This window comes from Zophobas morio, unplaced genomic scaffold (genome assembly GCF_036711695.1).
Source record: "Zophobas morio isolate AGI-343-1 ecotype UQ-CSIRO unplaced genomic scaffold, CSIRO_AGI_Zmor_V1 ptg000024l, whole genome shotgun sequence".
NCBI lineage: Eukaryota > Metazoa > Arthropoda > Insecta > Coleoptera > Tenebrionidae > Zophobas > Zophobas morio.
Window position 1 is genome coordinate 8220873 of NW_026972129.1, and position 13958 is coordinate 8234830.

General features: G+C 32.2%; 3 protein-coding genes across 8 annotated transcripts; 2 read left to right on the top strand and 1 right to left on the bottom strand.

Annotated features, from left to right (window-relative positions):
- Positions 1 to 20: 20 nt before the first annotated feature.
- Positions 21 to 1699, top strand: LOC135135176 (small ribosomal subunit protein mS31). 2 transcript variants are annotated; one of them, XM_064064177.1, is made up of 7 exons: positions 21 to 235; positions 288 to 477; positions 525 to 633; positions 685 to 814; positions 864 to 1031; positions 1085 to 1305; positions 1355 to 1699. In XM_064064177.1, exons 1-7 carry the CDS (start codon positions 210 to 212, stop codon positions 1633 to 1635), a joined length of 1125 nt encoding a protein of 374 aa, XP_063920247.1. In that variant the 5' UTR covers positions 21 to 209; the 3' UTR covers positions 1636 to 1699. The 2 variants fall into 2 exon arrangements, with proteins under 2 accessions (XP_063920247.1, XP_063920248.1); XM_064064178.1 differs by having other exon boundaries at positions 21 to 232.
- Positions 1700 to 3411: 1712 nt separating this feature from the next.
- Positions 3412 to 10699, bottom strand: LOC135135309 (DNA-(apurinic or apyrimidinic site) endonuclease). Of its 4 annotated transcripts, none has more exons than XM_064064337.1 (10): positions 10576 to 10699; positions 9994 to 10059; positions 8545 to 8622; positions 8365 to 8466; positions 6872 to 6937; positions 6729 to 6776; positions 6249 to 6303; positions 4007 to 4507; positions 3643 to 3952; positions 3412 to 3585 (listed from the first exon to the last, which is right to left on the bottom strand). In XM_064064337.1, the coding sequence occupies exons 1-10, from the start codon at positions 10606 to 10608 to the stop codon at positions 3468 to 3470; spliced, it is 1377 nt and encodes a 458-aa protein (XP_063920407.1). In that variant the 5' UTR covers positions 10609 to 10699; the 3' UTR covers positions 3412 to 3467. The 4 variants fall into 4 exon arrangements, with proteins under 4 accessions (XP_063920407.1, XP_063920408.1, XP_063920405.1 ...); XM_064064338.1 differs by having other exon boundaries at positions 10582 to 10698; XM_064064335.1 differs by lacking the exon at positions 10576 to 10699 and adding an exon at positions 10172 to 10480.
- Positions 10700 to 10950: 251 nt separating this feature from the next.
- Positions 10951 to 12842, top strand: LOC135135115 (phosducin-like protein). 2 transcript variants are annotated; one of them, XM_064064108.1, is made up of 3 exons: positions 10951 to 11036; positions 11153 to 11697; positions 11750 to 12842. In XM_064064108.1, the coding sequence occupies exons 2-3, from the start codon at positions 11259 to 11261 to the stop codon at positions 12157 to 12159; spliced, it is 849 nt and encodes a 282-aa protein (XP_063920178.1). In that variant the 5' UTR covers positions 10951 to 11036; positions 11153 to 11258; the 3' UTR covers positions 12160 to 12842. The 2 variants fall into 2 exon arrangements, with proteins under 2 accessions (XP_063920178.1, XP_063920177.1); XM_064064107.1 differs by having other exon boundaries at positions 10981 to 11090.
- The last annotated feature ends 1116 nt before the right edge of the window (positions 12843 to 13958 follow it).

Consider the following 13958-nt stretch of genomic DNA (forward strand, 5'->3'; position numbering starts at 1 on the left):
AAATTTTCAAAAATGCAAATGCGTCATAACTTCAACTTCATATTTGTGCTCATGCGCAGATGTAAGATTCAAAATTTCGGAACAGTCCAAAAGAGGTCCAAGAGGAAACTAACCACAAAAAATTAACCTTACAAATTCTGTGCTTACAAAACAGAAAATGAACTAATGTAATTTATTACACAATATTGGACCGGATATACAAGGCCGAAATGAGTAGAATATATCTCATAACGTGGTAATACCATACATCTTTCGAGTTTCCCAATGTTTAAAATTACATGTTACAGGCATCTCCCCAACAACATTAAAAACACGTTTCACAATGTTCGTCACAGAACATTACAAAAAGTCTCGTTATGTACTAGTAGTAGTAGCAGTTCAGACGATGATACTAAACTTCAGAAAAAAGTAGAAGAAAAAAAGAAGAGTAAAGAAGCTCTGGACAAGCTAAATAAACTTCTTTTAACAATGACAGAGGTATAAGTATACATTGATTGTAGTATTTATCAAATGGTGATTTTTAGGACGATGTTTCTTCTAAAACTAAACTGAATTTGGCTCAGCCTACCAATAAACGACAAAAAAAACTTCGTGAAAAGCAAGATTTCAAAGAATCAAAGGCAACACCAACAGGTAACAAATTTATAATTTATGCATTTTGTGGTATGAAAAATATATCTGCAGAAACACTTGTGAATGCTGCAAATAACGTGGCTGAATCAATTGGAGGTGATGTAAAACAAACCCAGTCAGAACTATTAATGAAACTTTTGAATGTGGCCAATGGCGATGCAACAGTGAACACAAATTTAAAGTCAGTTCGTTATTTTTTTTGTCACGCAAATTGTAATCAAAGTTTGTAGGGATCTTGTGAAAGGAATGAAAATTGATCAAGAAAGTGCACAAGGGGCAGGCCTTTCCAAAGCACAACAAGTTAGACAAATTTTGCAGGAGCAGTCAAAAGCACCTAGAAGAAAAGGAGACATGGCAAAACCTAGATCAAAAAGTGCTAAGTCTCCTAAAAGAGATGTGTAAGAAAAAGAGGTCAATTCTGTTGTTCATTATTACAGATTTCTGATTACAGGGTTGTTGAGAAAATTAGTCTATTTGGAAGTGAACCATTGGGAATTTTTTCACCCAATCAGAATGATTTAACAGAAGGAGTTGTAAATAAAACTTGGAATCATTTGTATGATAAAGATTTGAAATTGGCTGTTACTCACCCACCAAGTAATTATTTTCAACAAATGATTTTGTGGACTGAGCAAAAGAAAATTTGGAAATTTCCTATAGATAATGAACAAGGTTACATTTTACTTGTCTTTGCATGTTGAGGTTTCATTATTTTTTATAGGTCTCGAAGAAGAGAAAAAAGTGTACTTTACTGATCACGTATTTTTGGAAAAACATTTAGAGCCGTGGTGTCCACTTAAGGGTCCTATAAGACACTTTATGGAGTTGGTGTGTGTTGGACTCTCAAAAAATCCATACTTGACAGTTGAAGCCAAAAAAGAGCATGTGTTGTGGTTTAGAGAGTACTTTAAAGACAAATTGGAATTGTTACAAGAAACTGGAGCAATCCAAGAAACGGACTTAGGTAAACTACATGCTGACCAAAAACAAAGTGAACATTAATTTATTAATATTAAAAATTGTAAAAGCTAGGAAGATACAGTACCTAAATAAAGCATGCACAATATTTTTGTGCTTTCATGATTTTAATGAAACATAAGTATATTTAAAGTCGTAACACCGTAACCATAACAATGGGGTCATGCATCATGTTGAGTTACCAGGAATTGAAAAGATTACATTTTAGCACACTGTTTAAACGGTTTCAATAAATTAAAAGCCACAATTACAAAACATTAAGGGCCGGTTGCATAAACGCAAATCAAATTTAATCTCTGATTAACTCCATAGTAACGATTGTTATTATCATAGTTACAATTGTTCTTAATCAGAGATTAAATTTGATTTGCGTTTATGCAACCGGCCCTAAGTATCTTCCGATTTAAAACATTTTTTTTTGATGGTTAATCCCCTTCGAACCCCCGTTTGATCCATAAAATTAATAATAAAATAGTATCTCGATTTTTTCGAGGAAAACCATATGAAGTGTTGGACAGGCCAATGTATCAACTTGTAGAACTGTCGTATTTTATACACACAATAAAAATTTCACTATAATGTGGTAATGTGATCTTCTGGGCTTATAACTCCTATTTTTATATCCACATGAATTTTCTGTTTCAATTTGAAGAGGCCGTTAAGTAAAGAATTCCAGTAACACGTCTAATTGGGGGTGCCCATAAATGAAGTCTTGGAAAAACCCGTCCAATTACCACGAAAATGCAAAAAATAGTTAAATATGCAGAATATGCAAAAATATGCATTTTGCATAATATCCGAACCTTAGTCATTCTATACAATGGCGACCGCACAATACGTAATTTGGCGGGACAATGCAAGGAAACTTTAGTAATTAGGCTCATGCCTTAATAACCGTTGGCAGTCATTTTGTTTTAATTGCTTTCGGCTCGTTGACATAATTGATAATGTGTTTCCAAGTGAAGACATTTTCGCGTCCATCTTAAAACACTCATCCGGAACGATGTTACCACGACCAAACGCATTTAATGTCGACGTGTGAAAACACGGGTAGATTGTCATCAGCAGGAATTTTCACTCCTAGAATGTATACTATGATTTTAACTTTTTTCTACAGAGTCTTTTATAAACAAGTAATTTCATTCCAGTGATTACTCTTAATATTGTTCAGTCATTTACCAAAATCAGTCTTATCTTATCAAGTACTAGCCTCGCGCACCCGCCCTCTATTTTTTTAGAAAACTCAGTGTATGTGGAGACAAGTCGCTGCACGCTTGAGTTTTAATTCATTAGCGCCGTATTTAAAATGACATTTGACTTATTTTACAATTTTTTTTCGTTAGCATAGCGATGCACATTTGCTACAGAACTGACGGGAAAGCATGAGTGTGTGTGTGCAATTAGAGAGTACGGGTTTAACTTAAGACAAGCGTGCACACTTTTAACTGCGCAGTCTTCCTTCTGTGTGTATGGCCGCCTTTAAGCAATGTCAGACTTTTTAAGGTTTTTTCTTGTCGGGGGTTTTCAAGTATTACACTTGCTTGTGCTATCCGTAGTTCTCTAAAATAATGACTTGACAATTCGTAACATGGAATATTCGTAATTATTCTAACGTGGTAACTTTAGGTTATTTTTTGGTGAAATATCACATCCAATATCAGATTACTTTAATTTTGTTTAGTTGTTTTCTGATTATTCGCATCATCGCATATCGAAACTGTAAAAAGATGAAACTCGTTAGCACGCATGCGCCAGTCTATGTGTGATTTTTATAAGGTCGGCTGAAAACGTTACTCAACATAAAATATTCAAACTCTTTATTTTAAATTAAAAAAGAAAAGTAAGAGATACAAACATTAAATGTTAATATGTAAAGTAAGCGGACAGTGATCCGAACCTAACACACGACTGTGAATAATATTGTCACAGACATGTTCCATCAACCTCTCTGAAACAATGAAGTAGTCAAGACGCCTGAAACGAAAATTTTATGTTTATGTAGGTAACGACAATCACGCTTTTTAAGTTTACCATCCAACATTCTTAGATCTTGCATTTGATAGGTAAGTCCAAAAAGTGTACGCCTTCTCTTTATCTGGATAGAGTTTCCGAAAAGTATCAATGTATCCATCCTGCAGAAACTCCGTCATACCATTTCGTTCTTCTTCGGTAAAACCGGCATTTTTCGTATTCGATTTAGGATTTGCTAAGTCGATTTCTAGGTGAGATACATTCATGTCTCCACATACTATCACCGGTTTAAGTTCATCAAGTTTTTTAATATGCGCTTTAAAAGACGTATTCCAATCTAAACGTTTTGGTAAAGTTACTAATTTTCGCCCTTAAAATTTTATAGTTATGTATAATAATAGAAGTACAATAAAACAACACTAACCTGCATTTGGCACATATACGTTAACTAAAAAGAATGTTTCATATTCCGCAGTAATACAACGACCTTCGGTGTCATGTTCTTCCGAGTCAATGCCATACTTTACGGAAATAGGTTTGATCTTTGTTGCAATGCCAACTCCAGCATATCCTTCTTTGTCACTGGAACACCAAAATACTTCGTAATCTTCGAGAGTTTTCACTTCTTCAGGTAATTTTTCGGCACTGCATTTCGTTTCTTGCATACAAAATATGTCGGGTTTGTCATATTCTAAAATATTTAAACCACCCTTCTTCACCCAGGCTCTCAATCCATCCACATTCCACGAAGTGATGTGAAAATTTGACGTTTCTCCTTTAGAATTTTTAGAAACACATTTGAAGTCGATAGTTTCCCAAGTAGTGACTGTCGCATTGGCTTTTGTTAACTTGGTTGGCGGTTCATCTTTAGATTCGTTTTTTTCTACTTTTACTGCTCCCCTCCGTTTTTTTCCTTTCTTTGCACCTGTAAATTTAGTCATTGTTTAAATGAATTGTCATATTAAAAAAAAAAAAAAAAAACTTGTTTAAACAGTTATTGTACTTCAGTATAATTTTTGTGTTAATTTACACGCAATATGTTTATGTGTTGAAATTAAAAGGTACATATAACTAAATGTTAAAATTTAACGTATACAGAAAATCTGCACATGGTGTATATATCTTGGATTTTCTTAAAACCATTTGAGCTTATAAAAGTTGCAAACTTTTAGTTTTTCTAAAATTATCTAACAATTCTAAATAACTTTTGTAATGTAATTACATTACTATCGTTTTTAAAATTAAATTCAATTATTCACTAAGATTTTTTTTTTCTGCAAAATGGATAACTGTGTTCTGGGTTTATAAAAAACAATATATAGCATAAATGTTGCTTTATCCTACTTTTAATTGAAGTATATAGAAAATGTGTGCTTTTATAATGATATGGTTAGTTTATAACAAAAAGTTTTGGTAACATTCTGTCTTCTGTCCTTTTAAAAACTAATATGTGAAACGACAACACTGTCTAGAAGTTATTAGTATTTAAATACCATTTATCTATGTATCTATCTATTAAGAAAATGCATGTTTAGCAATATAATTCACCAAATAGATTTATAAACGTTAAAGACAAATATATACTTACTTGTGAAAGAAAATACAAGTTGAATGAAAATTTTATATAACACAGTTAAACAAAATTATTTGTTAATAAGATATGGGGATTTAAGCATTTTCTTAATGATGAAGTCAGTAAAAGAAAAATTTTCATAATAAGATTTTGGCACATCAATTTATATAGTATACATAGTATTTTTTGAACAACATGATACTCAAAACAAGTTTTCAATTTCTTGTAAAGAAATAAATATTTTGCAGTTAAGCTCTGCCTCCTTCGTTCTCGGCGAATAAAAAAAATCATCACAATTGGGACATGTTTCAGATGGAAAACTTCTATAAGAAAACATCGATTTTGCAATTAGGCTCCGCCCCATAATTGCAAAATCCATACTTCTTGAAAAATGTACTATTTCAACCATGTTTTAAGTTTCTTGTTGTGAAAAAATGGCTATGTATATTACGAAAAAAAAAAGGCAAAATATAAGCCCCGCCCACCCGCCCTATCTCAATTCTGATGATTTCTTTTATTCGTCGTGAGCCGAGGGGCGGAGCTTAATTGTAAAATCCTAATTTTTCTACGAGAAATTACCATATGCAATATGTTCTTAAGTAATCGTGTTATACAAAGAAAACTAAATGTATTAATGAAAAAAGAAAACCTAAAGAGAAGCTCCACCCATCCGTCTCGATCTCAATCGTGATAAATTTTTCATTTGTTGTGAAACCGAGGGGCGGAGCGTGATTGCAAAATCGATATTTCCCTATACAAATTTACCATTTTAACCATGTTTTAAGCTTCTAGTTGTGAAAAAATGGCAATGTATTTTAGCAAAAAAAAGGCAAGACATACATCTTTATGTCTTGCATGACTCCTGAATTATGTTAAAAAATAGACCAAAAAATATATATATTTTGCTATGAAATTACCCACATATTTTTTATAACATATTTTCAATGCTACAATAAATCAAAATAAATACATATATCAAATTGATATTGATATTATCAATCTTTAATTTTATTCAGCCATAGTCATAGCACAACAATTCATGAAACTTTCACACACAATTATATAAAAAAGAAAAGATTTCGTAAGTACTTACCTTCTTCCTCTTCCGTCTGTTGAGATTCTTCTGTATTTTTTTTCTCTTGTTTACCCTAGCATCATACATAAAATTAGTTATGTTTAATTTTATAGCTATATAAAAGAAAGTCAACATCGAAATCGATTGCCTCCAGGGTTTGTGGACGTTACTTAATTTGAATGGTACTAAAATTTGTATCAATTCGTTTTTTATTTTTTAATATCAAGTCAGTGTCTCGTCAATATTTTACCAAGGCCTTTGAATTAATACACATTTATATAAAAAAACTGCAAATTTGAAACTCGAATAGTTATTTGACATACACATGCCAACGATAGATTATTTTGGTGCAATTAAATTTACTAAAATTTATTTAATCGTTACAAACTTCAGAAACAGATATGTTCCCAAATCTAACGTAATTTCGTTTAACCTCTCGCTGGACATTGTGTATTAAAAATATAATTTAGAAAATATTTAATTGAAATTAAAGCTCACCCGAACGGTCACATTTTTGCCTGAAGCTTTTTCAGTCGGTTTATCTTTCTGTAAAATTTTTCTTTTATACTTCTGCGCAGCAGAAAAAAACAGACAGACGGACAAACAGACAGACAGACAGACACAGAGAGAACAAACCTTACCTTTAATTTTTGAGATTTGGTAGCTTTTTTCGAATCTAATACTTTTTCCACTGGTAAGTCTTCATCCTGAAATAAAAATAATTCCAATTTGTGATGTTTAGGTAACACTTTATCTTTTTTAAGATGGTGTGCTCGGCGGCGCGAAGCAAAAAAAAGGTCCAAGTTATTTAGGCATTTTAGAAAAATTATAAAATTGATTTTTTTTATAATAATCTCCACAAGTTAAAATAAACGCATGTATGGAGTGTTAAACTACAGGTAAATAAGCACGCTATGCGTATGTTTCAAGTGAGAATTTCCATAACAAAATTTTGTGATAACGTCATTGACATTTTAGCAACGACACGTTTGAACAGGAGCAGTGTTCAGTGTAGTGCTAATAATAACAGTACTGTATACTCAAATTTTCAGGGAAGTGGGGTATACCGTTCTTGATTTTCTTAATAAAATAAGTTGCCCCAATGATTTTCTTTTAGTCACTCTGTATAAGCAATTTTAAAAAATATTAATGCACTGACAAACCAGGAGTTTATAAGATTCATAATGTTTTGCATATTTTACATGGGGTTCACTCTGCAAAATTTTGAGATGACGTCATGAATTTGTTGGGAAGGGATAAACCGATACATTTTGATTAACGGTTTATCAAGCTGATGATAACCTTAAAACGTTTGCAAGAATTCAGAGCATTCGGTTTTGCAGTTTCAAAGTTAAAATGTAGTATAATTTTGATTTTTTTTGCCAAAATCTTTAAATGGTGTTGAGATGTGAATAGAAAAATTCTGATTGGCGTATTATAAAAATGATTTTTTTAACTTTTGGATCTCGTTAAACTAGGTTTGTAATAGGCTCCATTTAAAACTCAAATATAGTCCATTTGCCCACTCACTAATTTCAGGTTTCCAAGAGTATCAAAAGGGTCTCCACTCTTTGTTGGTAATTTTATTAGATTGTTATTAAATTTTTAGGTCTATTTTATCAATATCATGTAGATGTTAAACGCTCGCCAACATTTGTCTTATCATCCCCATTAAAAATTTCATGACGTTATCTCAAAATTTTGCTATATTATAGGTAAATGCTATTTAAATTTTATAAAACAGTACAGTTTTAGATTTATGCGATCCGCTCTTATTGTTTACGTTCCAAATTCAGATTTTTGACACCAAATAAAAAATTTTCATCACCTTTTGAACGTTTTAAGGTTATTCTAAACATGGTAAATTACTAGTTAAAATTTATGTTTTAGCTCACACACAAACTTGATGACGTCCTTTCCAAAATCTGCTAAATAATTCCTACCTAAAATGTGCAAAACATCATGGGACCTCAATTTTTTAAAAATTAACGAAGCGATTTATTTTATGATTAAATACAAAATGGCTTATCTCGGACTCGTAACGTCAATTACTATTTCTGCATTCATTTTAAAAATTTAAATGTTTTATTTTATCCCTGACTGTAAGTGTTGAGCTACATATTTGAAAACTTACCTTTGTTTTCTTAGACCTAGTAACTTTCTTCTTCACCACTGCAGTCTCATTTTCGTCTAAAATCTCTTCCTTTGTTATTTTTTCTTTCTTAGCGGCACCGGCCTAAAATAGAAAAATTAAGCTATAGGTATGTCACATACATAATTTATCATGTATAAGTGAATCCAAAGTAGTACACACCCTTGTTGTTTTCTTTGGTGGTGCTTCCTCATCTACTTTTGCTTGTTTTGAAGCTTTCTCAGTTGTATCAGCTTTTTTCTGAAAAAAATGCGCATGGTTTATTTTATTGTTCATTATATTGTAATTCAGTGGCGGCTCCTCAGAGGAGGCAGGGGAGGCTGAGCCTCCTCTATTTTTTGGAGCTGAGTTTCCTCTAATTTTTTTTGATGAAAGAATTTATATTTTTGTAGACATTTGTTATTTTTCAGAATATTTTCTTAGATTTCATTTACTTTCATCATATATCAGGTTGAAATGTCGGAAAAATTTATATTTGCGCCCTCACAATCATAATTCACATTCACACCACTCCGCGTTTGGTTTCAGCGGCAGAGGCTTGCTAGCCGCTAGCCTCCGAACGACGATGCATCTGAATAATGAGACCGTAACCTTGACGCACCGTCAGTGTGCATTGCATTGGCTAAAACGTTGATCGGACAGCCGCTCCAAGCCGCTAGCCTCCGGCTAGTTCATCTCTTTTCAGATCAAGTCGTGCAGATAACTTTATCTCTTTCTTATTAGTTGGAGCAATCGGGTGTAAGTAGGAAAAACATTGAGGTGGTTTCGCGAGCTCCCTGTTCAGTGGTGGTGGTGTTTAGGCTTTACGTAGGTAAGGGTATAAAAGGGAAGACCAACACCATCACTCCCATTAATGGTATTGACAGTTACAATTAGAAACAAAACAGAGCATTTCATGAAAATAATTATAATAAAACTAAATAGTTAACGGCTTCGGTTTTAAGAAACAAATTATACTGTTGGAATTGTGTATTATTATAAGTGATAAACTGATAAATTTTCCGCTTGGGGTAAAACAGGCTATAATAATTTACAAAATTTGTCACGAGCTATAGAAAGGCATGAAAAATCACAGGAACACATATTTTCTTCGATTAAATTAGAAATGCTTGGTAAGCAAAACATTGCCAATAATTTAGATTCGGCTCATAAAAGGGAGAACTGTTACGAGAAAGTTGGTGAAAATTGAAAAGATTAATCGATGCAATATAATTTATCCGTCAACGCAAGAGTATTCTTTTCGTGGGCATGACGAAAAAAATTATTCAGATAATAAAAGATATAAAAAGTAGTGCTTTTCAAATTTGAGCCTGAAAACTTCACGAGCCGCCACTGTTGTAATTTGTAATAATCATCTTTTCAATAAACATAAACCAGAATCAAACACTACATGTCAACTCTTTCTACCTTAGGGTGGGGTTCTAGTCCTGTTTTAATAATGATATATTAAACAAAAAAAAACTTGAAACTCGAACCCTTGTCAGAAGTTTATTATAACAAGCTAATAAACATTACCCACTATTATTTTATTTATTACTACTAATACCTATGAAAATGTGTAACAGTAATATAGTTCGCATAGGAAACGTTAAAATATATAGGTACACTTACTCTCATCTTCTTCTCTGGTTCTTCCTTTGGTTTGGCTTCTGCCTCCTTTCTCTTCGAAGTTTTTGTCTGAAAATAACGAAATAAACACAAATTAATACAGTAAAGCAGAAATACAGTATATAAAATTTGCTACAGAGCATTTTTTTTTCATTATAATAGTTATTAAAACATAACCTACTACATCATATACAAGATTTGGAGTGTTTGCCTCCCATTTTTCATCTAAAAAACTGTTTATTAAGCAATTAGTTTGTCTATTCTTTTGATGAAATCTCGGTACGTGTATCTGCCGTTTTTGTTCCAACTTCCAACCTTGGTACCGTAAGGATGTAACTTTTTTTATAAAAGAAGTTGCTGGTAGTTTATTTCCGCAACACACTTTTAACAAGCAAAACATCGTTTATTATCACTACGAGTTATTTTCAAATTATGGCATTCATTACTAAGCTGACTACACATTTAACGGTACAGAGACGGCACGACAACGAATAAAAAGGGAAAACTTGATTTTTGGAGATTTGATTGTGGAATTCATTGCGTAACAATAAAAAAATATAATATAGAAAAAAAGATTGTAAATACTGTTACCGCTGTTGCTGCTTTCTTGGGTGGCATTTTACAAAATAAACTGCTAACAAACTCACAGAACTGCACAACTTCGATGAACCCGCCAAATTCTACAAACGCTTCTCAAATGACAGTTAACAGGTTGGGTCATCACAAAGTCCCTAATTTGAGGCCATACTAGTTATATTTTGTGTTCACGTTGTTAGTTTTGGTTAGTGTAGTGGTTGGTAGACAACATAATAAAAACAGAATCCCTACCGTTTCAAAACAAAAATAAAAAACATTTCTTGCATAAATAATATTATTCATTATTATGTCTATGTATTTTTTCTGTTTTTTAAAATTGTTACGAAACTGTTTAATTGCAAAAATTTGTCTACGTAGTTACTAAAATATAAAATTGCAGATTTTTTTTATATTCATGGTCACCATTTGTTACGTACAACTGTCAGATCAAGTCAAAAACAATAGATAAGGTTAATATTTTGTTTATGACGAATATTCAGCACACTGTGATTAGTTTATTATTGGTAACTTGATAATGAGCCTAAATAAACATTCCACATTCATACATAATTAACTTTTGTTGCAGGGTCCACTTATCATACACACACACATGTGTTTGTCCTTGCAATACTCTTAAGTAATTGCAGCTTATTCTGTGAATCCAATTAACTACATTAGTGCAGTACTCAAAAATGGCTACTCTTGAAGACAAAATCCTGGGCGAAAAGTTACACAATTACTGTAGTAGTAGCAGTAGCGAAGAAAGTGATGGTGACTCAGATTTAGATCATAATAAGCAAGAACAAGCAGGTTCCCCTGAAACATCGGCCGTTCCAGAAATAAATAAATGGGAGGGTACGTCTACCAATACAGGGCCTAAAGGAGTAATTAAAGATTGGCAAAGATACAAGCAACTTGAAAATGAAAAACGGTCAGAAGATGAAAGAGAAAAAATTTCTCTTATGAAAAAATTAACACTAACAGTTCAGTCAGCGTTGGATGAAGAACGAGAAAAAGCAGCCCTGGAGGATCCTGAAATGGCTGAGTTGTTGAGTGATGCATTTCTGCTAAAGTATCAGAAAGATCGGTTACAAGAAATGGTTTTACAAACAAATCACAACATTACATTTGGTAAAATTAATAACATTTTTGTATATCAAATTCTATTCGGTGTACTTTTCAGGCGAGTTATATGTTTTAAAGGACAGTGAGGAACTTCTTAATGCAATTGATGAAGAAAATAAGTCAGTTACAGTGGTGGTTCATATATATGAAAATAATGTAGAAGCGTGTCACACTATGAACAAATGCTTAAAACAGCTGTGTAAAATTTACAAAAATGTGAAGTTCTGTGCAATACTTAGTTCTAGGGCTGGCATGAGTAAACGTTTTAAAGCAGATGGGGTACCTGCATTGCTTATATATAAAGGTGGCCAATTGGTGGGAAATTTTATAAGATTATCAGATGACTTAGGGAATGACTTTCAACCAGAAGATATTCAGGGTTTTTTAGTAGAGCATGGGATGCTTGAGGATAAAAGTTGTACTCCTTTGCTAATAAAGGACTCAACAAATGATAGTGACAGTGACTAAACTGGGGCATAAAAGTAGTTTACTGTAACAGATACTTCAGGTTCGATTTTTTTACATAAGTATAAAAAAAAATACACAACTGACAGTCACCCCATTCCCTTTAGTCAATCTTTTGTTAAATCTTGATCTCATGCAAGAGGCTAAGTTGCATTAAAATAGTAACTGACCATTTAATTTTTTACTTAGATGAATTAAAATGTTGAACATCAACAAAATGTCAAATATCCAAATGTGTTCAGTGTACTCATTCATTAATGACATTCGATTTTTTTATTCATTAGGTGCATTAGTTTTGTAAAGTTGCTTTCAGTTTTTGAGGGAGTCAACAATTATAGATATTTATTAATAAGTTTACAAGTTGTCCAATGTTATTTAATATATGTATATTGTTGCATTTATTATTAAAACGCTGTTATAACAAAGGCAAATGGATATGAGTGCTTATTGGCGCTCTGTATCTACAGGAAATTAATAATTGTATTAAGTAAAATGTCGATGTCTATAATATAAAAAGTTGCATGTATGTTTGTGTGAAAGAAAATTATGTGCCTGTTCATTCGATTTTAAGCATATACTTGCTGAAAGACCAAACTAACCATGCTGGCATTTTTGTACTAATTAATGTTTTTGTATTGTGTTAAAAAACATAGCAATAGAAGTTGTAATAAATGATAATAGAGAAACATTTTATTTACATAAAGCATTATCCTTAACATTGCAGTGATTCATAAATCATTTTCTTCTTTGCCAACGAGGACTTGTACTGAATAAATGATTTTAATATTTCATCATACTTTCCACAGGAAACTTGTTTATATTTTTCTTTCAAATCTTGTAAGTTCTGGATATCCGCAAGGCATTCTTGTCGTTGCATTCTTATGTCTTTCATCAGTTCCTCATAAGCAGACAATGAATTACTTGTTTCTGTGAAGATGTCAATCCTTGCCTTCTCCTCTACAATTTTTGACTGAAGTGAGCTCATTTGCGATTTTACTTGAAATTCCAGCACCTTATTCATACAGATCTGAGGCACCTTCTGTAATCTTAGATTTACCATATCTTGCAATATCCTTTGTTCTTCTAATAAATTACAAATATACTTCTTTTGTTGCAGTTCCAATTCATTCTTTAAATCAATCGGCGCTTGATCATCATACTTTATTTTATCAATATTTTCACCAGTTATTTTACGAAACGTTTCACATATGTTTTTATATAGGTCCTGTAACCTTAGTTTTACAACTTCTTTGAGTTTCAATGATTCACTATAGTGTAATGCACTGTTAAAATTTGTAAGGCCTAGTGCACTGTTAGAATTTAGATTATCTCCAATTCCATCTAAATCAATCACTTGAATACAATTTGTTTCAAGTAGAATATTTTGCACCTTCGTTTTCAATTCAGGCTCCAACGAATCATAATCAAAAGCGGTTTCTCGAATTGCTTCAAATAATATTTTGTACTTATTGTACTTCCCATACTCTTTTTCGTAAAAATGCTTCAGATCGTTGAGTTCTTGCCTTTGGGCACTAGTGCAGTTGCTAGCTGCTGTAGCGAGAAGTAGATTTTGTATTCGATCAGACATTTTTCAAACTAATTTTTTGTAAACTTTCTTTTCCATTCTTTTTTCGGTTGTTGTCAGTCGTGTAGGTTTGGTTTCATCAGTTTTTTTTTGAATAAATGTCAAACAAAGCGCAATGGCGCTCGTGTTTGGCGTCGGAAATTAGAAGCGGGAAAATCAAATAAATAAAAACAAGACATTTTTATGAAATTAATTTCTTTATTTGCAAATTATTACT